This window comes from Mustelus asterias, unplaced genomic scaffold, assembly GCF_964213995.1.
Source record: "Mustelus asterias unplaced genomic scaffold, sMusAst1.hap1.1 HAP1_SCAFFOLD_2431, whole genome shotgun sequence".
In the NCBI taxonomy this organism is placed as follows: Eukaryota; Metazoa; Chordata; class Chondrichthyes; order Carcharhiniformes; family Triakidae; genus Mustelus; species Mustelus asterias.
This window is the reverse complement of record NW_027592376.1, coordinates 31423-53890: the sequence shown is the minus strand read 5'-3', so window position 1 is coordinate 53890 and position 22468 is coordinate 31423. Positions and strand designations below refer to the sequence as shown.

Below are 22468 nucleotides of genomic sequence, written 5' to 3'. Positions count from 1 at the left end.
CTCTACACTGTCCCCATCAAACACTCCCAGGACAGGTACAGCACGGGGTTAGATACAGAGTAAACCTCCCTCTACACTGTCCACATCAAACACTCCCAGGACAGGTACAGCACGGGGTTAGATACAGAGTAAAGCTCCCACTACACTGTCCCCCATCAAACACTCCCAGGGCAGGTACAGCACGGGGTTAGATACAGAGTAAAGCTCCCACTACACTGTCCCCCATCAAACACTCCCAGGACAGGTACAGCACGGGGTTAGATACAGAGTAAAGCTCCCACTACACTGTCCCCCATCAAACACTCCCAGGACAGGTACAGCACGGGGTTAGATACAGAGTAAAGCTCCCACTACACTGTCCCCCATCAAACACTCCCAGCAAACATATCTGCAGAGCTCTTACCGTTTCTCTGTCGGTGCTTTGTAATTCTTGTTTGTGTAAATTTCTTCCAGACTAAACTCCTTCTTATTCAGTCTACAAGAGAGACAGAGACACCAGTCAGTGTACAGATATCTCCCTGGGAGAGAGAGAAGGGACTGAGAGACACCAGTCAGTGTACAGATATCTCCCTGGGAGAGAGAGAAGGGACTGAGAGACACCAGTCAGTGTACAGATATCTCCCTGAGAGAGAGAGGGGGGACTGAGAGACACCAGTCAGTGTACAGATATCTCCCTGAGAGAGAGAGGGGGGACTGAGAGACACCAGTCAGTGTACAGATATCTCCCTGAGAGAGAGAGGGGGGACTGAGAGACACCAGTCAGTGTACAGATATCTCCCTGAGAGAGAGAGAGGGGACTGAGAGACACCAGTCAGTGTACAGATATCTCCCTGAGAGAGAGAGAGAGGGGACTGAGAGACACCAGTCAGTGTACAGATATCTCCCTGAGAGAGAGAGAGGGGACTGAGAGACACCAGTCAGTGTACAGATATCACCCTGAGAGAGAGAGGGGACTGAGAGACACCAGTCAGTGTACAGATATCTCCCTGAGAGAGAGAGAGGGGGGACCGAGAGACACCAGTCAGTGTACAGATATCCCCCTGAGAGTGAGAGAGAGGACTGAGAGACACCAGTCAGTGTACAGATATCTCCCTGAGAGAGAGAGAGAGAGGGGACTGAGAGACACCAGTCAGTGTACAGATATCCCCCTGAGAGAGAGAGAGAGGACTGAGAGACACCAGTCAGTGTACAGACATCTCCCTGAGAGAGAGAGGGGACTGAGAGACACCAGTCAGTGTACAGATATCCCCCTGAGAGAGAGAGAGGGGACTGAGAGACACCAGTCAGTGTACAGATATCTCCCTGAGAGAGAGAGAGGGGACTGAGAGACACCAGTCAGTGTACAGATATCTCCCTGAGAGAGAGAGAGGGGACTGAGAGACACCAGTCAGTGTACAGATATCTCCCTGAGAGAGAGGGGACTGAGAGACACCAGTCAGTGTACAGATATCCCCCTGAGAGAGAGAGAGAGGGGACTGAGAGACACCAGTCAGTGTACAGATATCTCCCTGAGAGAGAGAGAGAGGGGACTGAGAGACACCAGTCAGTGTACAGATATCTCCCTGAGAGAGAGAGAGGGGACTGAGAGACACCAGTCAGTGTACAGATATCTCCCTGAGAGAGAGAGGGGACTGAGAGACACCAGTCAGTGTACAGATATCTCCCTGAGAGAGAGAGAGAGGGGACTGAGAGACACCAGTCAGTGTACAGATATCTCCCTGAGAGAGAGAGAGGGGACTGAGAGACACCAGTCAGTGTACAGATATCTCCCTGAGAGAGAGAGAGAGGACTGAGAGACACCGGTCAGTGTACAGATATCCCCCTGAGAGAGAGAGAGGGGACTGAGAGACACCAGTCAGTGTACAGATATCTCCCTGAGAGAGAGAGGGGACTGAGAGACACCAGTCAGTGTACAGATATCTCCCTGAGAGAGAGAGAGGGGACTGAGAGACACCAGTCAGTGTACAGATATCCCCCTGAGAGAGAGAGAGGGGACTGAGAGACACCAGTCAGTGTACAGATATCTCCGAGAGAGAGAGAGGACTGAGAGACACCAGTCAGTGTACAGATATCTCCCTGAGAGAGAGAGAGAGGGGACTGAGAGACACCAGTCAGTGTACAGATATCTCCCTGAGAGAGAGAGAGGGGACTGAGAGACACCAGTCAGTGTACAGATATCTCCCTGAGAGAGAGAGAGAGGACTGAGAGACACCAGTCAGTGTACAGATATCTCCCTGAGAGAGAGAGAGAGGGGACTGAGAGACACCAGTCAGTGTACAGATATCCCCCTGAGAGAGAGAGAGAGGACTGAGAGACACCAGTCAGTGTACAGATATCTCCCTGAGAGAGAGAGAGAGGACTGAGAGACACCAGTCAGTGGACAGACATCTCCCTGAGAGAGAGAGGGGACTGAGAGACACCAGTCAGTGTACAGACGCTTACCGTGTTGGTTTGGGTAGACCCATGGGGGTGAGGTTGGTCTGAGATTTCACTGGAGTTTTCCGAATGCGAAATCGCGAGACTTTTCCGAGCTTTTCCCGTCCGGAGGAATCCTGTCGCTGTAAGAAACACAGACACCGAGTAACATCCTCATTTTCCAATCCCCACGATGCCTTCACATCCCCTCCCTCCCTATCTGTGTAACCTCCTCCAGCCCCGACACTCCTCCCTATCCCTGTAACCCCCTCCAGCCCGTACACCCCTCCCTATCTCTGTAACCCCCTCCAGCCCCTACACCCCTCCCTATCTATGTAACCTCCTCCAGCCCCTACACCCCTCCCTATCTCTGTAACCCCCTCCAGCCCCCTACACCCCCTCCCTATCTCTGTAACCTCCTCCAGCCCCCTCCACCCCTCCCTATCTCTGTAACCCTCCTCCAGCCCCCTACACCCCCTCCCTATCTCTGTAACCTCCTCCAGCCCCTACACCCCTCCCTATCTATGTAACCTCCTCCAGCCCCTACACCCCTCCCTATCTATGTAACCTCCTCCAGCCCCTACACCCCTCCCTATCTATGTAACCTCCTCCAGCCCCTACACCCCTCCCTATCCCTGTAACCCCCTCCAGCCCCGGCACTCCTCCCTATCCCTGTAACCCCCTCGAGCCCCTACACTCCTCCCTATCTATGTAACCTCCTCCAGCCCCTCCACCCCCTCCCTATCCCTGTAACCTCCTCCAGCCCCGACACCCCCTCCCTATCTCTGTAACCTCCTCCAGCCCCTACACCCCCTCCCTATCTCTGTAACCTCCTCCAGCCCCTACACCCCCTCCCTATCTCTGTAACCCCCTCCAGCCCCTACACCCCCTCCCTATCTCTGTAACCTCCTCCAGCCCCTACACCCCTCCCTATCTCTGTAACCTCCTCCAGCCCCCTACACCCCCTCCCCATCTCTGTAACCTCCTCCAGCCCCCTACACCCCCTCCCTATCTCTGTAACCTCCTCCAGCCCCCTACACCCCCTCCCTATCTCTGTAACCTCCTCCAGCCCCCAACACCCCTCCCTATCTCTGTAACCTCCTCCTGCCCCCTACACCCCTCCCTATCTCTGTAACCTCCTCCAGCCCCTACACCCCTCTCTATCTCTGTAACCTCCTCCAGCCCCCTACACCCCCTCCCTATCTCTGTAACCTCCTCCAGCCCCCTCCCTATCTCTGTAACCTCCTCCAGCCCCCTCCCTATCTCTGTAACCTCCTCCAACCCCGTACACCCCCTCCCTATCTCTGTAACCTCCTCCAGCCCCTACACCCCTCCCTATCTCTGTAACCTCCTCCAGCCCCCTACACCCCCTCCCTATCTCTGTAACCTCCTCCAGCCCCTACACCCCTCCCTATCTCTGTAACCTCCTCCAGCCCCCTACACCCCCTCCCTATCTCTGTAACCTCCTCCAGCCCCTACACCCCTCCCTATCTCTGTAACCCCCTCCAGCCCCCTACACCCCCTACCTATCTCTGTAACCTCCTCCAGCCCCCTACACCCCCTCCCTATCTCTGTAACCTCCTCCAGCCCCCTACACCCCCTCCCTATCTCTGTAACCCCCTCCAGCCCCCTACACCCTCTCCCTATCTCTGTAACCCCCTCCAGCCCCCTACACCCGCTCCCTATCTCTGTAACCTCCTCCAGCCCCCTACACCCCCTCCCTATCTCTGTAACCTCCTCCAGCCCCTACACCCCTCCCTATCTCTGTAACCTCCTCCAGCCCTGACACTCCTCCCTATCCCTGTAACCTCCTCCAGCCCCTACACCCCTCCCTATCTCTGTAACCTCCTCCAGCCCCCGACACCCCCTCCCTATCTCTGTAACCCCCTCCAGCCCCGACACACCCTCTCTATCTCTGTAACCTCCTCCAGCCCCTACACCCCCTCCTTATCTCTGTAACCTCCTCCAGCCCCCTACACCCCCTCCCTATCTCTGTAACCTCCTCCAGCCCCTACACCCCCTCCTTATCTCTGTAACCTCCTCCAGCCCCCTACACCCCCTCCCTATCTCTGTAACCTCCTCCAGCCCCCGACACCCCCTCCCTATCTCTGTAACCCCCTCCAGCCCCGACACACCCTCTCTATCTCTGTAACCTCCTCCAGCCCCCGACACCCCCTCCCTATCTCTGTAACCTCCTCCAGCCCCCGACACCCCCTCCCTATCTCTGTAACCCCCTCCAGCCCCGACACACCCTCTCTATCTCTGTAACCTCCTCCAGCCCCCTACACCCCTCCCTATCTCTGTAACCTCCCCCAGCCCCTACACCCCTCCCTATCTCTGTAACCTCCTCCAGCCCCTACACCCCCTCCCTATCTCTGTAACCTCCTCCAGCCCCTTACACCCCCTCCCTATCTCTGTAACCTCCTCCAGCCCCTACACCCCCTCCCTATCTCTGTAACCCCCTCCAGCCCCCTCCCTATCTCTGTAACCTCCTCCAGCCCCTACACCCCCTCCCTATCTCTGTAACCTCCTCCAGCCCCTACACCCCTCCCTATCTCTGTAACCTCCTCCAGCCCCCTACACCCCCTCCCCATCTCTGTAACCTCCTCCAGCCCCCTACACCCCCTCCCTATCTCTGTAACCTCCTCCAGCCCCCTACACCCCCTCCCTATCTCTGTAACCTCCTCCAGCCCCCAACACCCCTCCCTATCTCTGTAACCTCCTCCTGCCCCTACACCCCCTCCCTATCTCTGTAACCTCCTCCAGCCCCTACACCCCTCCCTATCTCTGTAACCTCCTCCAGCCCCTACACCCCTCCCTATCTCTGTAACCTCCTCCAGCCCCCTACACTCCCTCCCTATCTCTGTAACCTCCTCCAGCCCCCTCCCTATCTCTGTAACCTCCTCCAGCCCCCTCCCTATCTCTGTAACCTCCTCCAACCCCGTACACCCCCTCCCTATCTCTGTAACCCTCCTCCAGCCCCTACACCCCCTCCCTATCTCTGTAACCCTCCTCCAGCCCCTACACCCCTCCCTATCTCTGTAACCTCCTCCAGCCCCCTGCACCCCTCCCTATCTCTGTAACCTCCTCCAGCCCCTACACCCCCTCCCTATCTCTGTAACCTCCTCCAGCCCCCTACACCCCCTCCCTATCTCTGTAACCTCCTCCAGCCCCCTCCCTATCTCTGTAACCTCCTCCAGCCCCTACACCCCTCCCTATCTCTGTAACCTCCTCCAGCCCCCTACACCCCTCCCTATCTCTGTAACCTCCTCCAGTCCCTACACCCCCTCCCTATCTCTGTAACCTCCTCCAGCCCCTTACATCCCTCCCTATCTCTGTAACCTCCTCCAGCCCCTACACCCCCTCCCTATCTCTGTAACCTCCTCCAGCCCCTACACCCCTCCCTATCTCTGTAACCTCCTCCAGCCCCCTACACCCCTCCCTATCTCTGTAACCTCCTCCAGTCCCTACACCCCCTCCCTATCTCTGTAACCTCCTCCAGTCCCTACACCCCCTCCCTATCTCTGTAACCCTCCTCCAATCCCCGACACCCCCTCCCTATCTCTGTAACCTCCTCCAGCCCCTACACCCCTCCCTATCTCTGTAACCTCCTCCAGCCCCTACAGCCCCTCCCTATCTCTGTGGAGTAGTGGATGAGGTGGAGGGCTGTTGTAGGCTGCAAAGAGACATAGATAGGATGCAAAGCTGGGCTGAAAAATGGCAAATGGAGTTTAACCCTGATAAATGTGAGGTGATTCATTTTGGTAGGACTAATTTAAATGTGGATTACAGGGTCAAAGGTAGGGTTCTGAAGACTGTGGAGGAACAGAGAGATATTGGGGTCCATATCCACAGATCTCTAAAGGTTGCCAGTCAAGTGGATAGAGCTGTGAAGAAGGCCTATAGTGTGTTAGCTTTTATTAACAGGGGGTTGGAGTTTAAGAGCCGTGGGGTTATGCTGCAACTGTACAGGACCTTGGTGAGACCACATTTGGAATATTGTGTGCAGTTCTGGTCACCTCACTATAAGAAGGATGTGGAAGCGCTGGAAAGAGTGCAGAGGAGATTTACCAGGATGCTGCCTGGTTTGGAGGGTAGGTCTTATGAGGAAAGGTTGAGGGAGCTCGGGCTGTTCTCTCTGGAGCGGAGGAGGCTGAGGGGAGACTTAATAGAGGTTTATAAAATGATGAAGGGGATAGATAGAGTGAATATTCAAAGACTATTCCCTCGGGTGGATGGAGCTATTACAAGGGGGCATAACTATAGGGTTCGTGGTGGGAGATACAGGAAGGATATCAGAGGTAGGTTCTTTACGCAGAGAGTGGTTGGGGTGTGGAATGGACTGCCTGCAGTGATAGTGGAGTCAGACACTTTAGGAACATTTAAGCGGTTATTGGATAGGCACATGGAGCACACCAGGATGATAGGGAGTGGGATAGCTTGATCTTGGTTTCAGATAAAGCTCGGCACAACATCGTGGGCCGAAGGGCCTGTTCTGTGCTGTACTGTTCTATGTAACCCCCTCCAGCCCCCTCCACCCCCTCCCTATCTCTGTAACCCCCTCCAGCCCCCTACACCCCCTCCCTATCTCTGTAACCCCCTCCAGCCCCCTACACCCCCTCCCTATCTCTGTAACCCCCTCCAGCCCCCTACACCCCCTCCCTATCTCTGTAACCCCCTCCAGCCCCCTCCACCCCCTCCCTATCTCTGTCACCTCCTCCAGCCCCCGACATCTCCTCCCTATCTCTGTAACCTCCTCCAGCCCCCTACACACCCTCCCTATCTCTGTAACCTCCTCCAGCCCCCTACACCCCCTCCCTATCTCTGTAACCTCCTCCAGCCCCCTACACCCCTCCCTATCTCTGTAACCTCTTCCAGCCCCTACACCCCCTCCCTATCTCTGTAACCTCCTCCAGCCCCTACCCCCCTCCCTATCTCTGTAACCTCCTCCAGCCCCCTACACCCCCTCCCTATCTCTGTAACCCCCTCCCTATCTCTGTAACCCCCTCCAGCCCCCTACACCCCCTCCCTATCTCTGTAACCTCCTCCAGCCCCTACACCCCTCCCTATCTCTGTAACCCTCCTCCAGCCCCCTACACCCCCTCCCTATCTCTGTAACCCCCTCCAGCCCCCTACACCCCCTCCCTATCTCTGTAACCCCCTCCAGCCCCCGACATCCCCTCCCTATCTCTGTAACCTCCTCCAGCCCCCTACACACCCTCCCTATCTCTGTAACCTCCTCCAGCCCCCTACACCCCCTCCCTATCTTTGTAACCTCCTCCAGCCCCTACACCCCCTCCCTATCTCTGTAACCTCCTCCAGCCCCTACACCCCCTCCCTATCTCTGTAACCTCCTCCAGCCCCTACACCCCCTCCCTATCTCTGTAACCCTCCTCCAGCCCCCTACACCCCCTCCCTATCTCTGTAACCTCCTCCAGCCCCTACACCCCCTCCCTATCTCTGTAACCCTCCTCCAGCCCCTACACCCCTCCCTATCTCTGTAACCTCCTCCAGCCCCCTACACCCCTCCCTATCTCTGTAACCACCTCCAGCCCCCTACACCTCTCCCTATCTCTGTAACCCCCTCCAGCCCCCTACACCCTCTCCCTATCTCTGTAACCCCCTCCAGCCCCCCTACACCCCTCCCTATCTCTGTAACCCCCTCCAGTCCCCTACACCCCTCCCTATCTCTGTAACCTCCTCCAGCCCCCTACACCCCCTCCCTATCTCTGTAACCTCCTCCAGCCCCCTACACCCCCTCCCTATCTCTGTAACCTCCTCCAGCCCCCTACACCCCCTCCCTATCTCTGTAACCTCCTCCAGCCCCCTACACCCCTCCCTATCTCTGTAACCCCCTCCAGTCCCCTACACCCCTCCCTATCTCTGTAACCCCCTCCAGCCCCCGACACCCCCTCCCTATCTCTGTAACCTCCTCCAGCCCCCTACACCCCCTCCCTATCTCTGTAACCTCCTCCAGCCCCCGACACCCCCTCCCTATCTCTGTAACCTCCTCCAGCCCCCGACACCCCCTCCCTATCTCTGTAACCTCCTCCAGCCCCCTACACCCCCTCCCTATCTCTGTAACCCCCTCCAGCCCCCTACACCCCCTCCCTATCTCTGTAACCTCCTCCAGCCCCCTACACCCCCTCCCTATCTCTGTAACCCCCTCCAGTCCCCTACACCCCTCCCTATCTCTGTAACCCCCTCCAGCCCCCGACACCCCCTCCCTATCTCTGTAACCCTCCTCCAGCCTCCTACACCCCCTCCCTATCTCTGTAACCCTCCTCCAGCCTCCTACACCCCCTCCCTATCTCTGTAACCTCCTCCAGCTCCCTACACCCCCTCCCTATCTCTGTAACCTCCTCAAGCCCCCTACACCCCCTCCCTATCTCTGTAACCCCCTCCAGCCGCTCTGACCTGTTCTCTGGTCACAGTGTCCTGGCAGTGGCCACCGCGATGGTGTCGATTGCGTGCCTTCGGGGTGCTGCCACCCACATCGGGGGGCTCCTCACGCTCTGTGACGGGAACCCCGTTTAGCAGAACCACCCGCGACAGGGTCTCCAGTCCGTCAGCCGCTGGGGAGCCCTGTCTGAGCAAAGCAGGACAGCGGGGATCAGTGTTACAGCGAGAGAGAGACAGACAGTTACCCCCCCCTCGCGTCCCGCCACCCCCCACCGTTTCCCGTCCCCCTTCATCTTCCCTCCCTCCTCCTCCCCTCTCTAGAATCATATCATCCTACAGTGCAGAAGGAGGCCATTTGGCCCATCGAGTCTGCACCAACCACAATACCACCCTATCCCCATAACCCCATGCATTTACCCTAGCTAGTCCCCCTGACACTAAGGGACAATTTAGCACGGCCAATCCACCTAACCTACACATCTTTGGACACTAAGGGACAATTTAGCATGGCCAATCCACCTAACCTACACATCTTTGGACACTAAGGGACAATTTAGCATGGCCAATCCCCCTAACCTGCACATCTTTGGACACTTGGGGGCAATTTAGCATGGCCAATCCACCCTAACCTACACATCTTTGGACACTAAGAGACAATTTAGCATGGCCAATCCACCTAACCTGCACATCTTTGGACACTTGGGGGCAATTTAGCATGGCCAATCCACCTAACCTGCCCATCTTTGGACACTAAGGGGCAATTTTGCACGGCCAATACACCTAACCTGCACATCTTTGGACACTAAGGGACAATTTAGCATGGCCAATCCCCCTAACCCGCACATCTTTGGACACTAAGGGGCAATTTAGCATGGCCAATCCACCTAACCTGCACATCTTTGGACACTAAGGGACAATTTAGCATGGCCAATCCACCTAACCTACACATCTTTGGACACTAAGGGACAATTTAGCATGGCCAATCCACCTAACCTACACATCTTTGGACACTAAGGGACAATTTAGCATGGCCAATCCACCTAACCTACACATCTTTGGACACTAAGGGACAATTTAGCATGGCAAATCCACCTAACCTGCCCATCTTTGGACACTAAGGGGGCAATTTAGCATGGCCAATCCACCCTAACCTACACATCTTTGGACACTAAGAGACAATTTAGCATGGCCAATCCACCTAACCTGCACATCTTTGGACACTTGGGGGCAATTTAGCATGGCCAATCCACCTAACCTGCCCATCTTTGGACACTAAGGGGCAATTTTGCACGGCCAATACACCTAACCTGCACATCTTTGGACACTAAGGGACAATTTAGCATGGCCAATCCCCCTAACCCGCACATCTTTGGACACTAAGGGGCAATTTAGCATGGCCAATCCACCTAACCTACACATCTTTGGACACTAAGGGGCAATTTAGCATGGCCAATCCACCTAACCCGCACATCTTTGGACACTAAGGGGCAATTTAGCATGGCCAATCCACCTAACCCGCACATCTTTGGACACTAAGGGGCAATTTGGCACGGCCAATCCACCTAACCTGCACATCTTTGGACACTAAGGGGCAATTTATCATGGCCAATCCACCTAACCTGCCCATCTTTGGACACTAAGGGGCAATTTAGCATGGCCAATCCACCTAACCTGCACATCTTTGGACACTAAGGGACAATTTAGCATGGCCAATCCACCTAACCTACACATCTTTGGACACTAAGGGACAATTTAGCATGGCCAATCCACCTAACCTACACATCTTTGGACTGTGGAAAGAAACCGGAGCTCCCGGAGGAAACCCACGCAGACACGGGGAGAACGTGCAGACTCCACACAGACAGTGACCCGAGCCGGGAATCGAACCCGGGTCCAACGCTGAGAGACAGCAGAGCTAACCCACTTTAAGAACATAAGAAATAGGAGCAGGAGTAGGCCATCTTGCCCCTCGAGCCTGCCCCGCCATTCAATAAGATCATGGCTGATCTGAAGTGGATCAGTTCCACTTACCCGCCTGATCCCTAATTCCCTTACCGATCAGGAATCCATCTATCTGTGATTTAAACATATTCAACCAGGTAGCCTCCACCACTTCAGTGGGCAGAGAATTCCAGAGATTCACCACCCTCTGAGAGAAGAAGTTCCTCCTCAACTCTGTCCTAAACCGACCCCCCTTTATTTTGAGGCTGTGCCCTCTAGTTCTAGCTTCCTTTCTAAGTGGAAAGAATCTCTCCATCTCTACCCTATCCAGCCCTTTCATTATCTTATAGGTCTCTATAAGATCCCCCCTCAGCCTTCTAAATTCCAACGATTACAAACCCAATCTCCTCAGTCTCTCCTCATAATCAACACCCTCATCTCTGGTATCAACCTGGTGAACCTTCTCTGCACTCCCTCCAAGGCCAATATATCCTTCCGCAAATAAGGGGACCAACACTGCACACAGTATTCCAGCTGCGGCCTCACCAATGCCCTGTACAGATGCAGCAAGACATCCCTGCTTTTATATTCTATCCCCCTCGCGATATAGGCCAACATCCCATTTGCCTTCTTGATCACCTGTTGCACCTGCAGACTGGGTTTTTGCGTCTCATGCACAAGGACCCCCAGGTCCCTCTGCACAGTAGCATGTTGTAATTACTTTCCATTTAGATAATAATCCAATTTGCTATTATTTCCTCCAAAGTGAATAACCTCGCATTTATCAACGTTATACTCCATCTGCCAGATCCTCGCCCACTCACTCAGCCTGTCCAAATCTCTCTGCAGACCTTCTACGCCCTCCACACGATTCACTTTTCCACTTATCTTTGTGTCGTCTGCAAACTTTGTTCCCCTACACTCCGTCCCCTCCTCCAGATCGTCTATATAAATGGTAAATAGTTGAGGCCCCAGTACCAATCCCTGCGGCACGCCACTAGTTACCATCCGCCAACCACCATGCCGCCCCCCCTCCTCCTCCCCTCTCCCTCCCCTGCGCAGAGTTACCTGGACGGTGAGCTCCCTCGGTCTGCGGTGTTGCCAGCTGCCCCATCCCAGCCGACGGGGGAGCGCCGAGGGAGCCCCCCTTCCCTGCGGGGCGGGGTGGCGGGCCGTCGGTCGGGGTAGACCTCCTTGCGGAGGCAGAGGAGGGCGCGGGGGAAAGGGGGGAGGGTCCTGCGCCGTCGGCACTGCTCGCCGCCGCCGCCCGCCCCCAGCTCCCGGGCCGGCTCGGCGCCCCCCAGGGTGTGGCGCCGGTGCCGGGGGGCACGGGGGGGCGGGCGGGGGAGGGGCGGCGGGCGGGGGGGCTGCGAGGGGAGATCCGGGCAGGACTGGCTCCGACTGAGGCGGTGTTGGGGGCTGGAGGGAGAAGAGGAAAGGGAGGGGGTGGTGGCCGCCTCGCCCGAGATGGCAATCTTCACTTGAATGTTGACAGCCCGAGGGCTCAGCGAAGCCTCGGGGCCTCGGTCCCCCTCGCCAGCGACGGGGGCCGGGCTGGCCGCGACGGCGCTGGGAGCGGGAGCAGGGCTGGGCCAGGCCAGGTGCGTCCGCACCGGGGACAGGAAGATCCCAGCGAAACTTTCCAGCTTCGAGCGGACCGTCTGGATGAAGGGGGAGAGCTTCCAGCGGCTGTACGGGTAGGAGGGACTCTCGGGCGGGCTGGCTGAATGCTGGGGAGGTGGGTGCCGGCTGGGGGGTTGGCCACAACTTCCAGTGGGACCTGCGGAGAGAGGGAGAGAGAGGGAGAGAGAGAGAATGTTAGCAACAGACACAACAACAAGGCAGATTGTTTGAATGGATGGAAACGGAAAGAGGCGGAGACACAGGAAGCAGAGTAGGGATAAATAGGTCCCTTTCCTCATGGCGGGCATAGAATTATAGAATCGCTGCGTCCAGAAGGAGGCCATTCAGCCCATCAACCACACCCGGGCCCTATCCGCGTATCCGGCCTGCTAATCCCGACACTCGGAGACAATTTAGCATGGCCAATCCACCTAACCTACACATCTTTGGACACTAAGGGACAATTTAGCATTGACAATCCACCTAACCTACACATCTTTGGACACTGAGGGGCAATTTAGCATGGCCAATCCACCTAATTTGCACATCTTTGGACACTAAGGCACAATTTAGCACGGCCAATCCACCTAACCTGCACATCTTTGGACACTAAGGGACAATTTAGCATGGCCAATCCCCCTAACCTACACATCGTTGGATACTAAGGGGCAATTTAGCATGGCCAATCCACCTAACCTACACATCTTTGGATACTAAGGGGCAATTTAGCATGGCCAATCCACCTAACCTACACATCTTTGGACACTAAGGGACAATTTAGCATGGCCAATCCACCTAACCTGCCCATCTTTGGATACTAAGGGGCAATTTAGCATGGCCAATCCACCTAACCTGCACATCTTTGGATACTAAGGGGCAATTTAGCATGGCCAATCCACCTAACCTACACATCTTTGGACACTAAGGGACAATTTAGCATGGCCAATCCACCTAACCTACACATCTTTGGACACTAAGGGACAATTTAGCATAGCCAATCCACCTAACCTACACATCTTTGGACACTAAGGGGCAATTTAGCATGGCCAATGCACCTAACCTACACATCTTTGGACACTAAGGGACAATTTAGCATGGCCAATCCATCTAACCTACACATCTTTGGATACTAAGGGACAATTTAGCATGGCCAATCCCCCTAACCTGCACATCTTTGGACACTAAGGGACAATTTAGCATGGCCAATCCACCCAACCTACTCATCTTTGGACAGTAAGGGACAATTTAGCATGGCCAATCCACCTAACCTACACATCTTTGGACACTAAGGGACAATTTAGCATGGCCAATCCACCTAACCTACACATCTTTGGACACTAAGGGGCAATTTAGTATGGCCAATCCCCCTAACCTACACATCTTTGGACACTAAGGGACAATTTAGCATGGCCAATCCACCTAACCTACACATCTTTGGACACTAAGGGACAATTTAGCATGGCCAATCCACCCGACCTACACATCTTTGGACACTAAGGGACAATTTAGCATGGCCAATCCACCCAACCTACACATCTTTGGACACTAAGGGGCAATTTAGCATGGCCAATCCACCCAACCTACACATCTTTGGACAGTAAGGGACAATTTAGCATGGCCAATCCCCCTAACCCGCACATCTTTGGACACTAAGGGGACAATTTAGCATGGCCAATCCACTCAACCTACACATCTTTGGACACTAAGGGGCAATTTAGCACGGCCAATCCACTTAACCTACACATCGTTGGACACTAAGGGGCAATTTAGCACGGCCAATCCACCTAACCTACACATCTTTGGACAGTAAGGGACAATTTAGCATGGCCAATCCACCTAATTTGCACATCTTTGGACAGTAAGGGACAATTTAGCATGGCCAATCCACCTAATTTGCACATCTTTGGACAGTAAGGGTCAATTTATCATGGCCAATCCACCTAACCTACACATCTTTGGACACTAAGGGGCAATTTAGCACGGCCAATCCACCTAACCTCCACATCTTTGGACACTAAGGGGACAATTTAGCATGGCCAATCCACTCAACCTACACATCTTTGGACACTAAGGGGCAATTTAGCACGGCCAATCCACTTAACCTACACATCTTTGGACACTAAGGGGCAATTTAGCACGGCCAATCCACCTAACCTACACATCTTTGGACAGTAAGGGACAATTTAGCATGGCCAATCCACCTAATTTGCGCATGTTTGGACTGTAAGGGACAATTTAGCATGGCCAATCCACCTAATTTGCACATCTTTGGACAGTAAGGGGACAATTTAGCCTGGCCAATCCACCTAAACTACACATCTTTGGACACTAAGGGGCAATTTAGCATGGCCAATCCACCTAACCTACACATCTTTGGACACTAAGGGGCAATTTAGCATGGCCAATCCACCTAACCTACACATCTTTGGACACGAAGGGACTGATTACCAAGGCAAATCCTAACCCCGCCCACTCCGTCCCGCACATCAGTGACACACACCCTCCTCCCCCACTCTCAGCCCCTCTGTTCCAGGGACGTGTCTGACCTACCCAGACAGTCACAGTCCAGACGGTCCCCAAGCGGCCGTTTGTCCGTTTCCCCATCGCGCAGCGTCCCGGAAGCGGACTCCATCGCCGGGGAGGACTGCCACGTGTTCAACCTGGAGGGAGACGGGTCGGGCGAGAGAGAGAGGGGGGGGAGAGAGGGAGAAGGGGGGGGCGAGAGAGAGAGAAAGAGGAGTGGGGGTGAGGGGGGGGGGGGGGGGGGGGGAGAGATTAGTCTCACGGCAAAATAAGTTGATTCACCCCCCCCCCCGCCCCACGCCACATCAGGGCCTTTGGCCAACATGATGCCAGGTGCTGTGGCCATTCCCGACGCCAGCCACGCAAAAGGGGTGCACAGCAAGATCCCACGGGCAGCAAGTCGCTGAAAGGGGTCGCCTGCTCAGCGTGTAACCCCTCCCTCTGTCGTCAGGGTGAGGTGCGGGGGTATCAGATCTATCGGGAGTGGGGATCCTCCTTACCTGGTGCTCGGTGGCGGTGTCTCTGGGCTGGATCCTGAGCTCTTCCACGACACCTGGGCAAAAAGAGTGAGAGAAACATTGAAAACAGAATCGGGAGGCGGCCATTCGGTCCTTCCAGCCTGGCCCGCCATTCATCCCCAACACGGCTGATCACCCAAGTCAATATCCCGATCCCCCCCCCCCTTCCCCTCCCCCCACATCCCTCTCGCCCCAAGATCCAGATCCCATTTCATCCTGAAACCACACAACGTTTTGTCCTCAACTACTTCCCGTGGGAGTGAATTCCACACATTCACCACCCTCTGGGTGAAGACATTTCTCCCACCTCAGTCCCTAAAAGGTCACCCCCCTTATCCTCAAACCCACCCTGGTTCTGGACTCCCCCCACCATCGGGAACATTCTTTCTGAATCCACCCTGTCGAACCCTGTTAGAATTTTATAAGTTTCTATGAGATCCCCTCTCACTCTTCCAAACTCCAGTGAATATAATCCTCGCCCACTCAGTCTCTCCTCATGTGACAGACCTGCCATCCCAGGAATCGGCCTGGTAAACCTTCGCTGCGCTCCCTCTATAACAAGGACATCCTTCCTCAGATAAGGAGACCAAAACTGCCCACAATACTCCAGGTGTGATGGAGGTGGCTGGACTTGCGGATAGCGAAGAACATTGTCGGGCAATATAGCAGGATATAGATAGGCTGGAAAGTTGGGCGGAGAGGTGGCAGATGGAGTTTAATCCGGATAAATGCGAAGTGATGCATTTTGGAAGAAATAATGTAGGGAGGAGTTATACAATAAATGGCAGAGTCATCAGGAGTATAGAAACACAGAGGGACCTGGTCCACAAATCCTTGAAGGTGGCAACACAGGTGGAGAAGGTGGTGAAGAAGGCATATGGTACGCTTGCCTTTATAGGACGGGGTATAGAGTATAAAAGCTGGAGTCTGATGATGCAGCTGTATAGAACGCTGGTTAGGCCACATTTGGAGTACTGCGTCCAGTTCTGGTCGCCGCACTACCAGAAGGACGTGGAGGCGTTAGAGAGAGTGCAGAGGAGGTTTACCAGGATGTTGCCTGGTATGGAGGGTCTTAGCTATGAGGAGAGATTGGGTAGACTGGGGTTGTTCTCCCTGGAAAGACGGAGAATGAGGGGAGATCTAATAGAGGTGTACAAGATTATGAAGGGGATAGATAGGGTGAACAGTGGGAAGCTTTTTCCCAGGTGACGATCACGAGGGGTCACGGGCTCAAGGTGAGAGGGGCGAAGTATAACTCAGACATCAGAGGGACGTTTTTTACACAGAGGGTGGTGGGGGCCTGGAATGCGCTGCCAAGTAGGGTGGTGGAGGCAGGCACGCTGACATCGTTTAAGACTTACCTGGATAGTCACATGAGCAGCCTGGGAATGGAGGGATACAAACGATTGGTCTAGTTGGACCAAGGAGCGGCACAGGCTTGGAGGGCCGAAGGGCCTGTTTCCTGTGCTGTACTGTTCTTTGTGTGGCCTCTACAACGCCCTGTACAATTGCAGCAAAACCTCCCTATCCCTAAACTCCAATCCTCTCGCTGTGAAGGCCAACATACCATTAGCCTTCTTCACTGCCAGCTGGACCTGCACGCTTACTCTCAGCGACTGATGCACCAGGACTCCAAGGTCTCACTGAGTATCCGCCTCTCTCAGTTTGCACCCATTCAGGTAATAATCTGCCTTCCTATTATTGCTACCAGAGTGGAGAACCTCACACTTATCCACATTATACTGCATCTGCCATGCACCTGCCCACACACCATTGCAGGGCAGCCCGCAGAGGGGGGGGGACCAGGGTGGCGCGGCCCGCAGAGAGAGGGGGGCCAGGGTGGCGCGGCCCGCAGAGAGAGGGGGGCCAGGGTGGCGCGGCCCGCAGAGAGAGGGGGGCCAGGTTGGCGCGGCCCGCAGAGAGAGGGGGGCCAGGGTGGCGCGGCCCGCAGAGAGAGGGGGGCCAGGTTGGCGCGGCCCGCAGAGAGAGGGGGGCCAGGGTGGCGCGGCCCGCAGAGAGAGGGGGGCCAGGTTGGCGCGGCCCGCAGAGAGAGGGGGGCAAGGGTGGCGCGGCCCGCAGAGAGAGGGGGGGCAGCACAGACAAGGATGCGGCGCACCCCGGAATACTCACCCCGTTGCTGGTGACCCTCGGGGGGGTCGGCGGAGCTTCTGGCGTCACGTTGAGGGGCAGGCAGTCCTCCAGGTTGACGGACAGGACGCGGCCAGCCAGCCGCTCGAGCGGGGAGCCGGCAGGGCGCGCCGGGCGTGGGGTCCGGCGCCTGGGCGTGGCTCGGTGCCCCTGACCGACCCTCGGGGGAGTGGCCGGGGATCGCAGCCGATCAGAGACAGGAGTCAGGCCGGGGGCCGGGTTCGAGGGGGCGGGTCTGTCGGCGGCGCTCGTTCGGGGGGTGCCCAGTGGGGGGACGGCATGATGAGGTTCCAGAACGCTGGGAGGCTCGTTCCCGACTCGCAGAGACATCAAAGGACTGGAGAGAGAGAGAGAGAGAGAAATCAGACAACACGGAGGGGGAAAGGACAGTGTATCTAACGCACTGTGACACCCGGTCCCAGAGGGGGAAAGGACAGTGTATCTAACGCACTGTGACACCCGGTCCCAGAGGGGGAAAGGACAGTGTATCTAACGCACTGTGACACCCGGTCCCAGAGGGGGAAAGGACAGTGTATCTAACGCACTGTGACACCCGGTCCCAGAGGGGGAAAGGACAGTGTATCTAACGCACTGTGACACCCGGTCCCAGAGGGGGAAAGGACAGTGTATCTAACGCACTGTGACACCCGGTCCCAGAGGGGGAAAGGACAGTGTATCTAACGCACTGTGACACCCGGTCCCAGAGGGGGAAAGGACAGTGTATCTAACGCACTGTGACACCCGGTCCCAGAGGGGGAAAGGACAGTGTATCTAACGCACTGTGACACCCGGTCCCAGAGGGGGAAAGGACAGTGTATCTAACGCACTGTGACACCCGGTCCCAGAGGGGGGAAAGGACAGTGTATCTAACGCACTGTGACACCCGGTCCCAGAGGGGGAAAGGACAGTGTATCTAACGCACTGTGACACCCGGTCCCAGAGGGGGAAAGGACAGTGTATCTAACGCACTGTGACACCCGGTCCCAGAGGGGGAAAGGACAGTGTATCTAACGCACTGTGACACCCGGTCCCAGAGGGGGGAAGGACAGTGTATCTAACGCACTGTGACACCCGGTCCCAGAGGGGGAAAGGACAGTGTATCTAACGCACTGTGACACCCGGTCCCAGAGGGGGAGTGGACAGTGTATCTAACGCACTGTGACACCCGGTCCCAGAGGGGGAAAGGACAGTGTATCTAACGCACTGTGACACCCGGTCCCAGAGAGGGGGAAAGGACAGGGTATCTAACGCACTGTGACACCCGGTCCCAGAGGGGGAAAGGACAGTGTATCTAACGCACTGTGACACCCGGTCCCAGAGGGGGAAAGGACAGTGTATCTAACGCACTGTGACACCCGGTCCCAGAGGGGGAAAGGACAGTGTATCTAACGCACTGTGACACCCGGTCCCAGAGGGGGGAAAGGACAGTGTGTCTAACGCACTGTGACACCCGGTCCCAGAGGGGGAAAGGACAGTGTATCTAACGCACTGTGACACCCGGTCCCAGAGGGGGAAGGGACAGTGTATCTAACGCACTGTGACACCCGGTCCCAGAGGGGGAAAGGACAGTGTATCTAACGCACTGTGACACCCGGTCCCAGAGGGGGAAAGGAATGTGTATCTAACGCACTGTGACACCCGGTCCCAGAGGGGGAAAGGACAGTGTATCTAACGCACTGTGACACCCGGTCCCAGAGGGGGAAAGGACAGTGTATCTAACGCACTGTGACACCCGGTCCCAGAGAGGGAAAGGACAGTGTATCTAACGCACTGTGACACCCGGTCCCAGAGGGGGAAAGGACAGTGTATCTAACGCACTGTGACACCCGGTCCCAGGGGGGGAAAGGACAGTGTATCTAACGCACTGTGACACCCGGTACCAGAGGGGGAAAGCACAGTGTATCTAACGCACTGTGACACCCGGTCCCAGAGGGGGAAAGGACAGTGTATCTAACGCACTGTGACACCCGGTCCCAGAGGGGGAAAGGACAGTGTGTCTAACGCACTGTGACACCCGGTCCCAGAGGGGGAAAGGACAGTGTATCTAACGCACTGTGACACCCGGTCCCAGAGGGGGAAAGGACAGTGTATCTAACGCACTGTGACACCCGGTCCCAGAGGGGGAAAGCACAGTGTATCTAACGCACTGTGACACCCGGTCCCAGAGGGGGAAAGGACAGTGTATCTAACGCACTGTGACACCCGGTCCCAGAGGGGGAAAGGACAGTGTGTCTAACGCACTGTGACACCCGGTCCCAGAGGGGGGAAAGGACAGTGTATCTAACACACTGTGACACCCGGTCCCAGAGGGGGGAAGGGCAGTGTATCTAACGCACTGTGACGCCCGGTCCCAGAGGGAGAAAGGACAGTGTATCTAATGCACTGTGACACCCGGTCCCAGAGGGGGAGTGGACAGTGTATCTAACGCACTGTAACACCCGGTCCCAGAGGTGGAAAGGACAGTGTATCTAACGCACTGTGACACCCGGTCCCAGAGGGGGAAAGGACAGTGTATCTAACGCACTGTGACACCCGGTCCCAGAGAGGGAAAGGACAGTGTATCTAACGCACTGTGACACCCGGTCCCAGAGGGGGAATGGACAGTGTATCTAACGCACTGTGACACCCGGTCCCAGTGGGGGAAAGGACAGTGTATCTACCGCAGTGTGACACCCGGTCCCAGAGGGGGAAAGGACAGTGTATCTAACGCACTGTGATACCCGGTCCCAGAGGGGGAAAGGACAGTATATCTAACGCACTGTGACACCCGGTCCCAGAGGGGGAAAGGACAGTGTATCTAACGCACTGTGACACCCGGTCCCAGAGGGGGAGTGGACAGTGTATCTAACGCACTGTGACACCCGGTCCCAGAGGGGGAAAGGACAGTGTATCTAACGCACTGTGACACCCGGTCCCAGAGAGGGGGAAAGGACAGGGTATCTAACGCACTGTGACACCCGGTCCCAGAGGGGGAAAGGACAGTGTTTCTAACGCACTGTGACACCCGGTCCCAGAGGGGGAAAGGACAGTGTATCTAACGCACTGTGACACCCGGTCCCAGAGGGGGAAAGGACAGTGTATCTAACGCACTGTGACACCCGGTCCCAGAGGGGGGAAAGGACAGTGTGTCTAACGCACTGTGACACCCGGTCCCAGAGGGGGAAAGGACAGTGTATCTAACGCACTGTGACACCCGATCCCAGAGGGGGAAGGGACAGTGTATCTAACGCACTGTGACACCCGGTCCCAGAGGGGGAAAGGACAGTGTATCTAACGCACTGTGACACCCGGTCCCAGAGGGGGAAAGGACAGTGTATCTAACGCACTGTGACACCCGGTCCCAGAGGGGGAAAGGACAGTGTATCTAACGCACTGTGACACCCGGTCCCAGAGGGGACAGTGCATCTAACGCACTGTGACACCCGGTCCCAGAGGGGGAAAGGACAGTGTGTCTAACGCACTGTGACACCCGGTCCCAGAGGGGGAAAGGACAGTGTATCTAACGCACTGTGACACCTGATCCCAGAGGGGGAAGGGACAGTGTATCTAACGCACTGTGACACCCGGTCCCAGAGGGGGAAAGGACAGTGGATCTAACGCACTGTGACACCCGGTCCCAGAGGGGGAAAGGACAGTGTATCTAACGCACTGTGACACCCGGTCCCAGAGGGGGAAAGGACAGTGTATCTAACGCACTGTGACACCCGGTCCCAGAGGGGACAGTGTATCTAACGCACTGTGACACCCGCTCCCAGAGGGGGAAAGGACAGTGTATCTAACGCACTGTGACACCCGCTCCCAGAGGGGGAAAGGACAGTGTATCTAACGCACTGTGACACCCGGTCCCAGAGGGGGAAAGGACAGTGTATCTAACGCACTGTGACACCCGGTCCCAGAGGGGGAAAGGACAGTGTATCTAACGCACTGTGACACCCGGTCCCAGAGGGGGAAAGGACAGTGTATCTAACGCACTGTGACACCCGGTCCCAGAGGGGGAAAGGACAGTGTATCTAACGCACTGTGACACCCGGTCCCAGAGGGGGAAAGGACAGTGTGTCTAACGCACCGTGACACCCGGTCCCAGAGGGGGAAAGGACAGTGTATCTAACGCACTGTGACACCCGGTCCCAGAGGGGGAAAGGACAGTGTATCTAACGCACTGTGACACCCGGTCCCAGAGGGGGACAGGACAGTGTATCTAACGCACTGTGACACCCGGTCCCAGAGGGGGAAAGGACAGTGTATCTAACGCACTGTGACACCCCGGTCCCAGAGGGGGAAAGGACAGTGTATCTAACGCACTGTGACACCCGGTCCCAGAGGGGGAAAGGACAGTGTATCTAACGCACTGTGACACCCGCTCCCAGAGGGGGAAAGGACAGTGTATCTAACGCACTGTGACACCCGGTCCCAGAGGGGGAAAGGACAGTGTATCTAACGCACTGTGACACCCGGTCCCAGAGGGGGAAAGGACAGTGTATCTAACGCACTGTGACACCCGGTCCCAGAGGGGGAAAGGACAGTGTATCTAACGCACTGTGACACCCGGTCCCAGAGGGGGACAGGACAGTGTATCTAACGCACTGTGACACCCGGTCCCAGAGGGGGAAAGGACAGTGTATCTAACGCACTGTGACACCCCGGTCCCAGAGGGGGAAAGGACAGTGTATCTAACGCACTGTGACACCCGGTCCCAGAGGGGGAAAGGACAGTGTATCTAACGCACTGTGACACCCGCTCCCAGAGGGGGAAAGGACAGTGTATCTAACGCACTGTGACACCCGGTCCCAGAGGGGGAAAGGACAGTGTATCTAACGCACTGTGACACCCGGTCCCAGAGGGGGAAAGGACAGTGTGTCTAACGCACTGTGACACCCGGTCCCAGAGGGGGAAAGGAC

The 22468-nt window shown here is 56.0% G+C and overlaps 1 protein-coding gene across 1 annotated transcript in view; it reads right to left on the bottom strand.

The window, feature by feature from the left end:
- Positions 1–403: 403 nt before the first annotated feature.
- Positions 404–22468, bottom strand: part of LOC144489676 (uncharacterized) — a gene marked incomplete at its 3' end in the record, with an annotated part of 50370 nt that continues 28305 nt past the window's right edge. Inside the window, exons 4-10 of the mRNA XM_078207537.1 lie at positions 17553–17907; positions 15405–15457; positions 14932–15041; positions 11827–12538; positions 8833–9004; positions 2443–2558; positions 404–475 (exon numbers count right to left, since the gene is read on the bottom strand). Coding sequence (XP_078063663.1) covers positions 404–475; positions 2443–2558; positions 8833–9004; positions 11827–12538; positions 14932–15041; positions 15405–15457; positions 17553–17907 — 1590 coding nt within the window. The remainder of the gene's footprint in view (positions 476–2442; positions 2559–8832; positions 9005–11826; positions 12539–14931; positions 15042–15404; positions 15458–17552; positions 17908–22468) is intronic.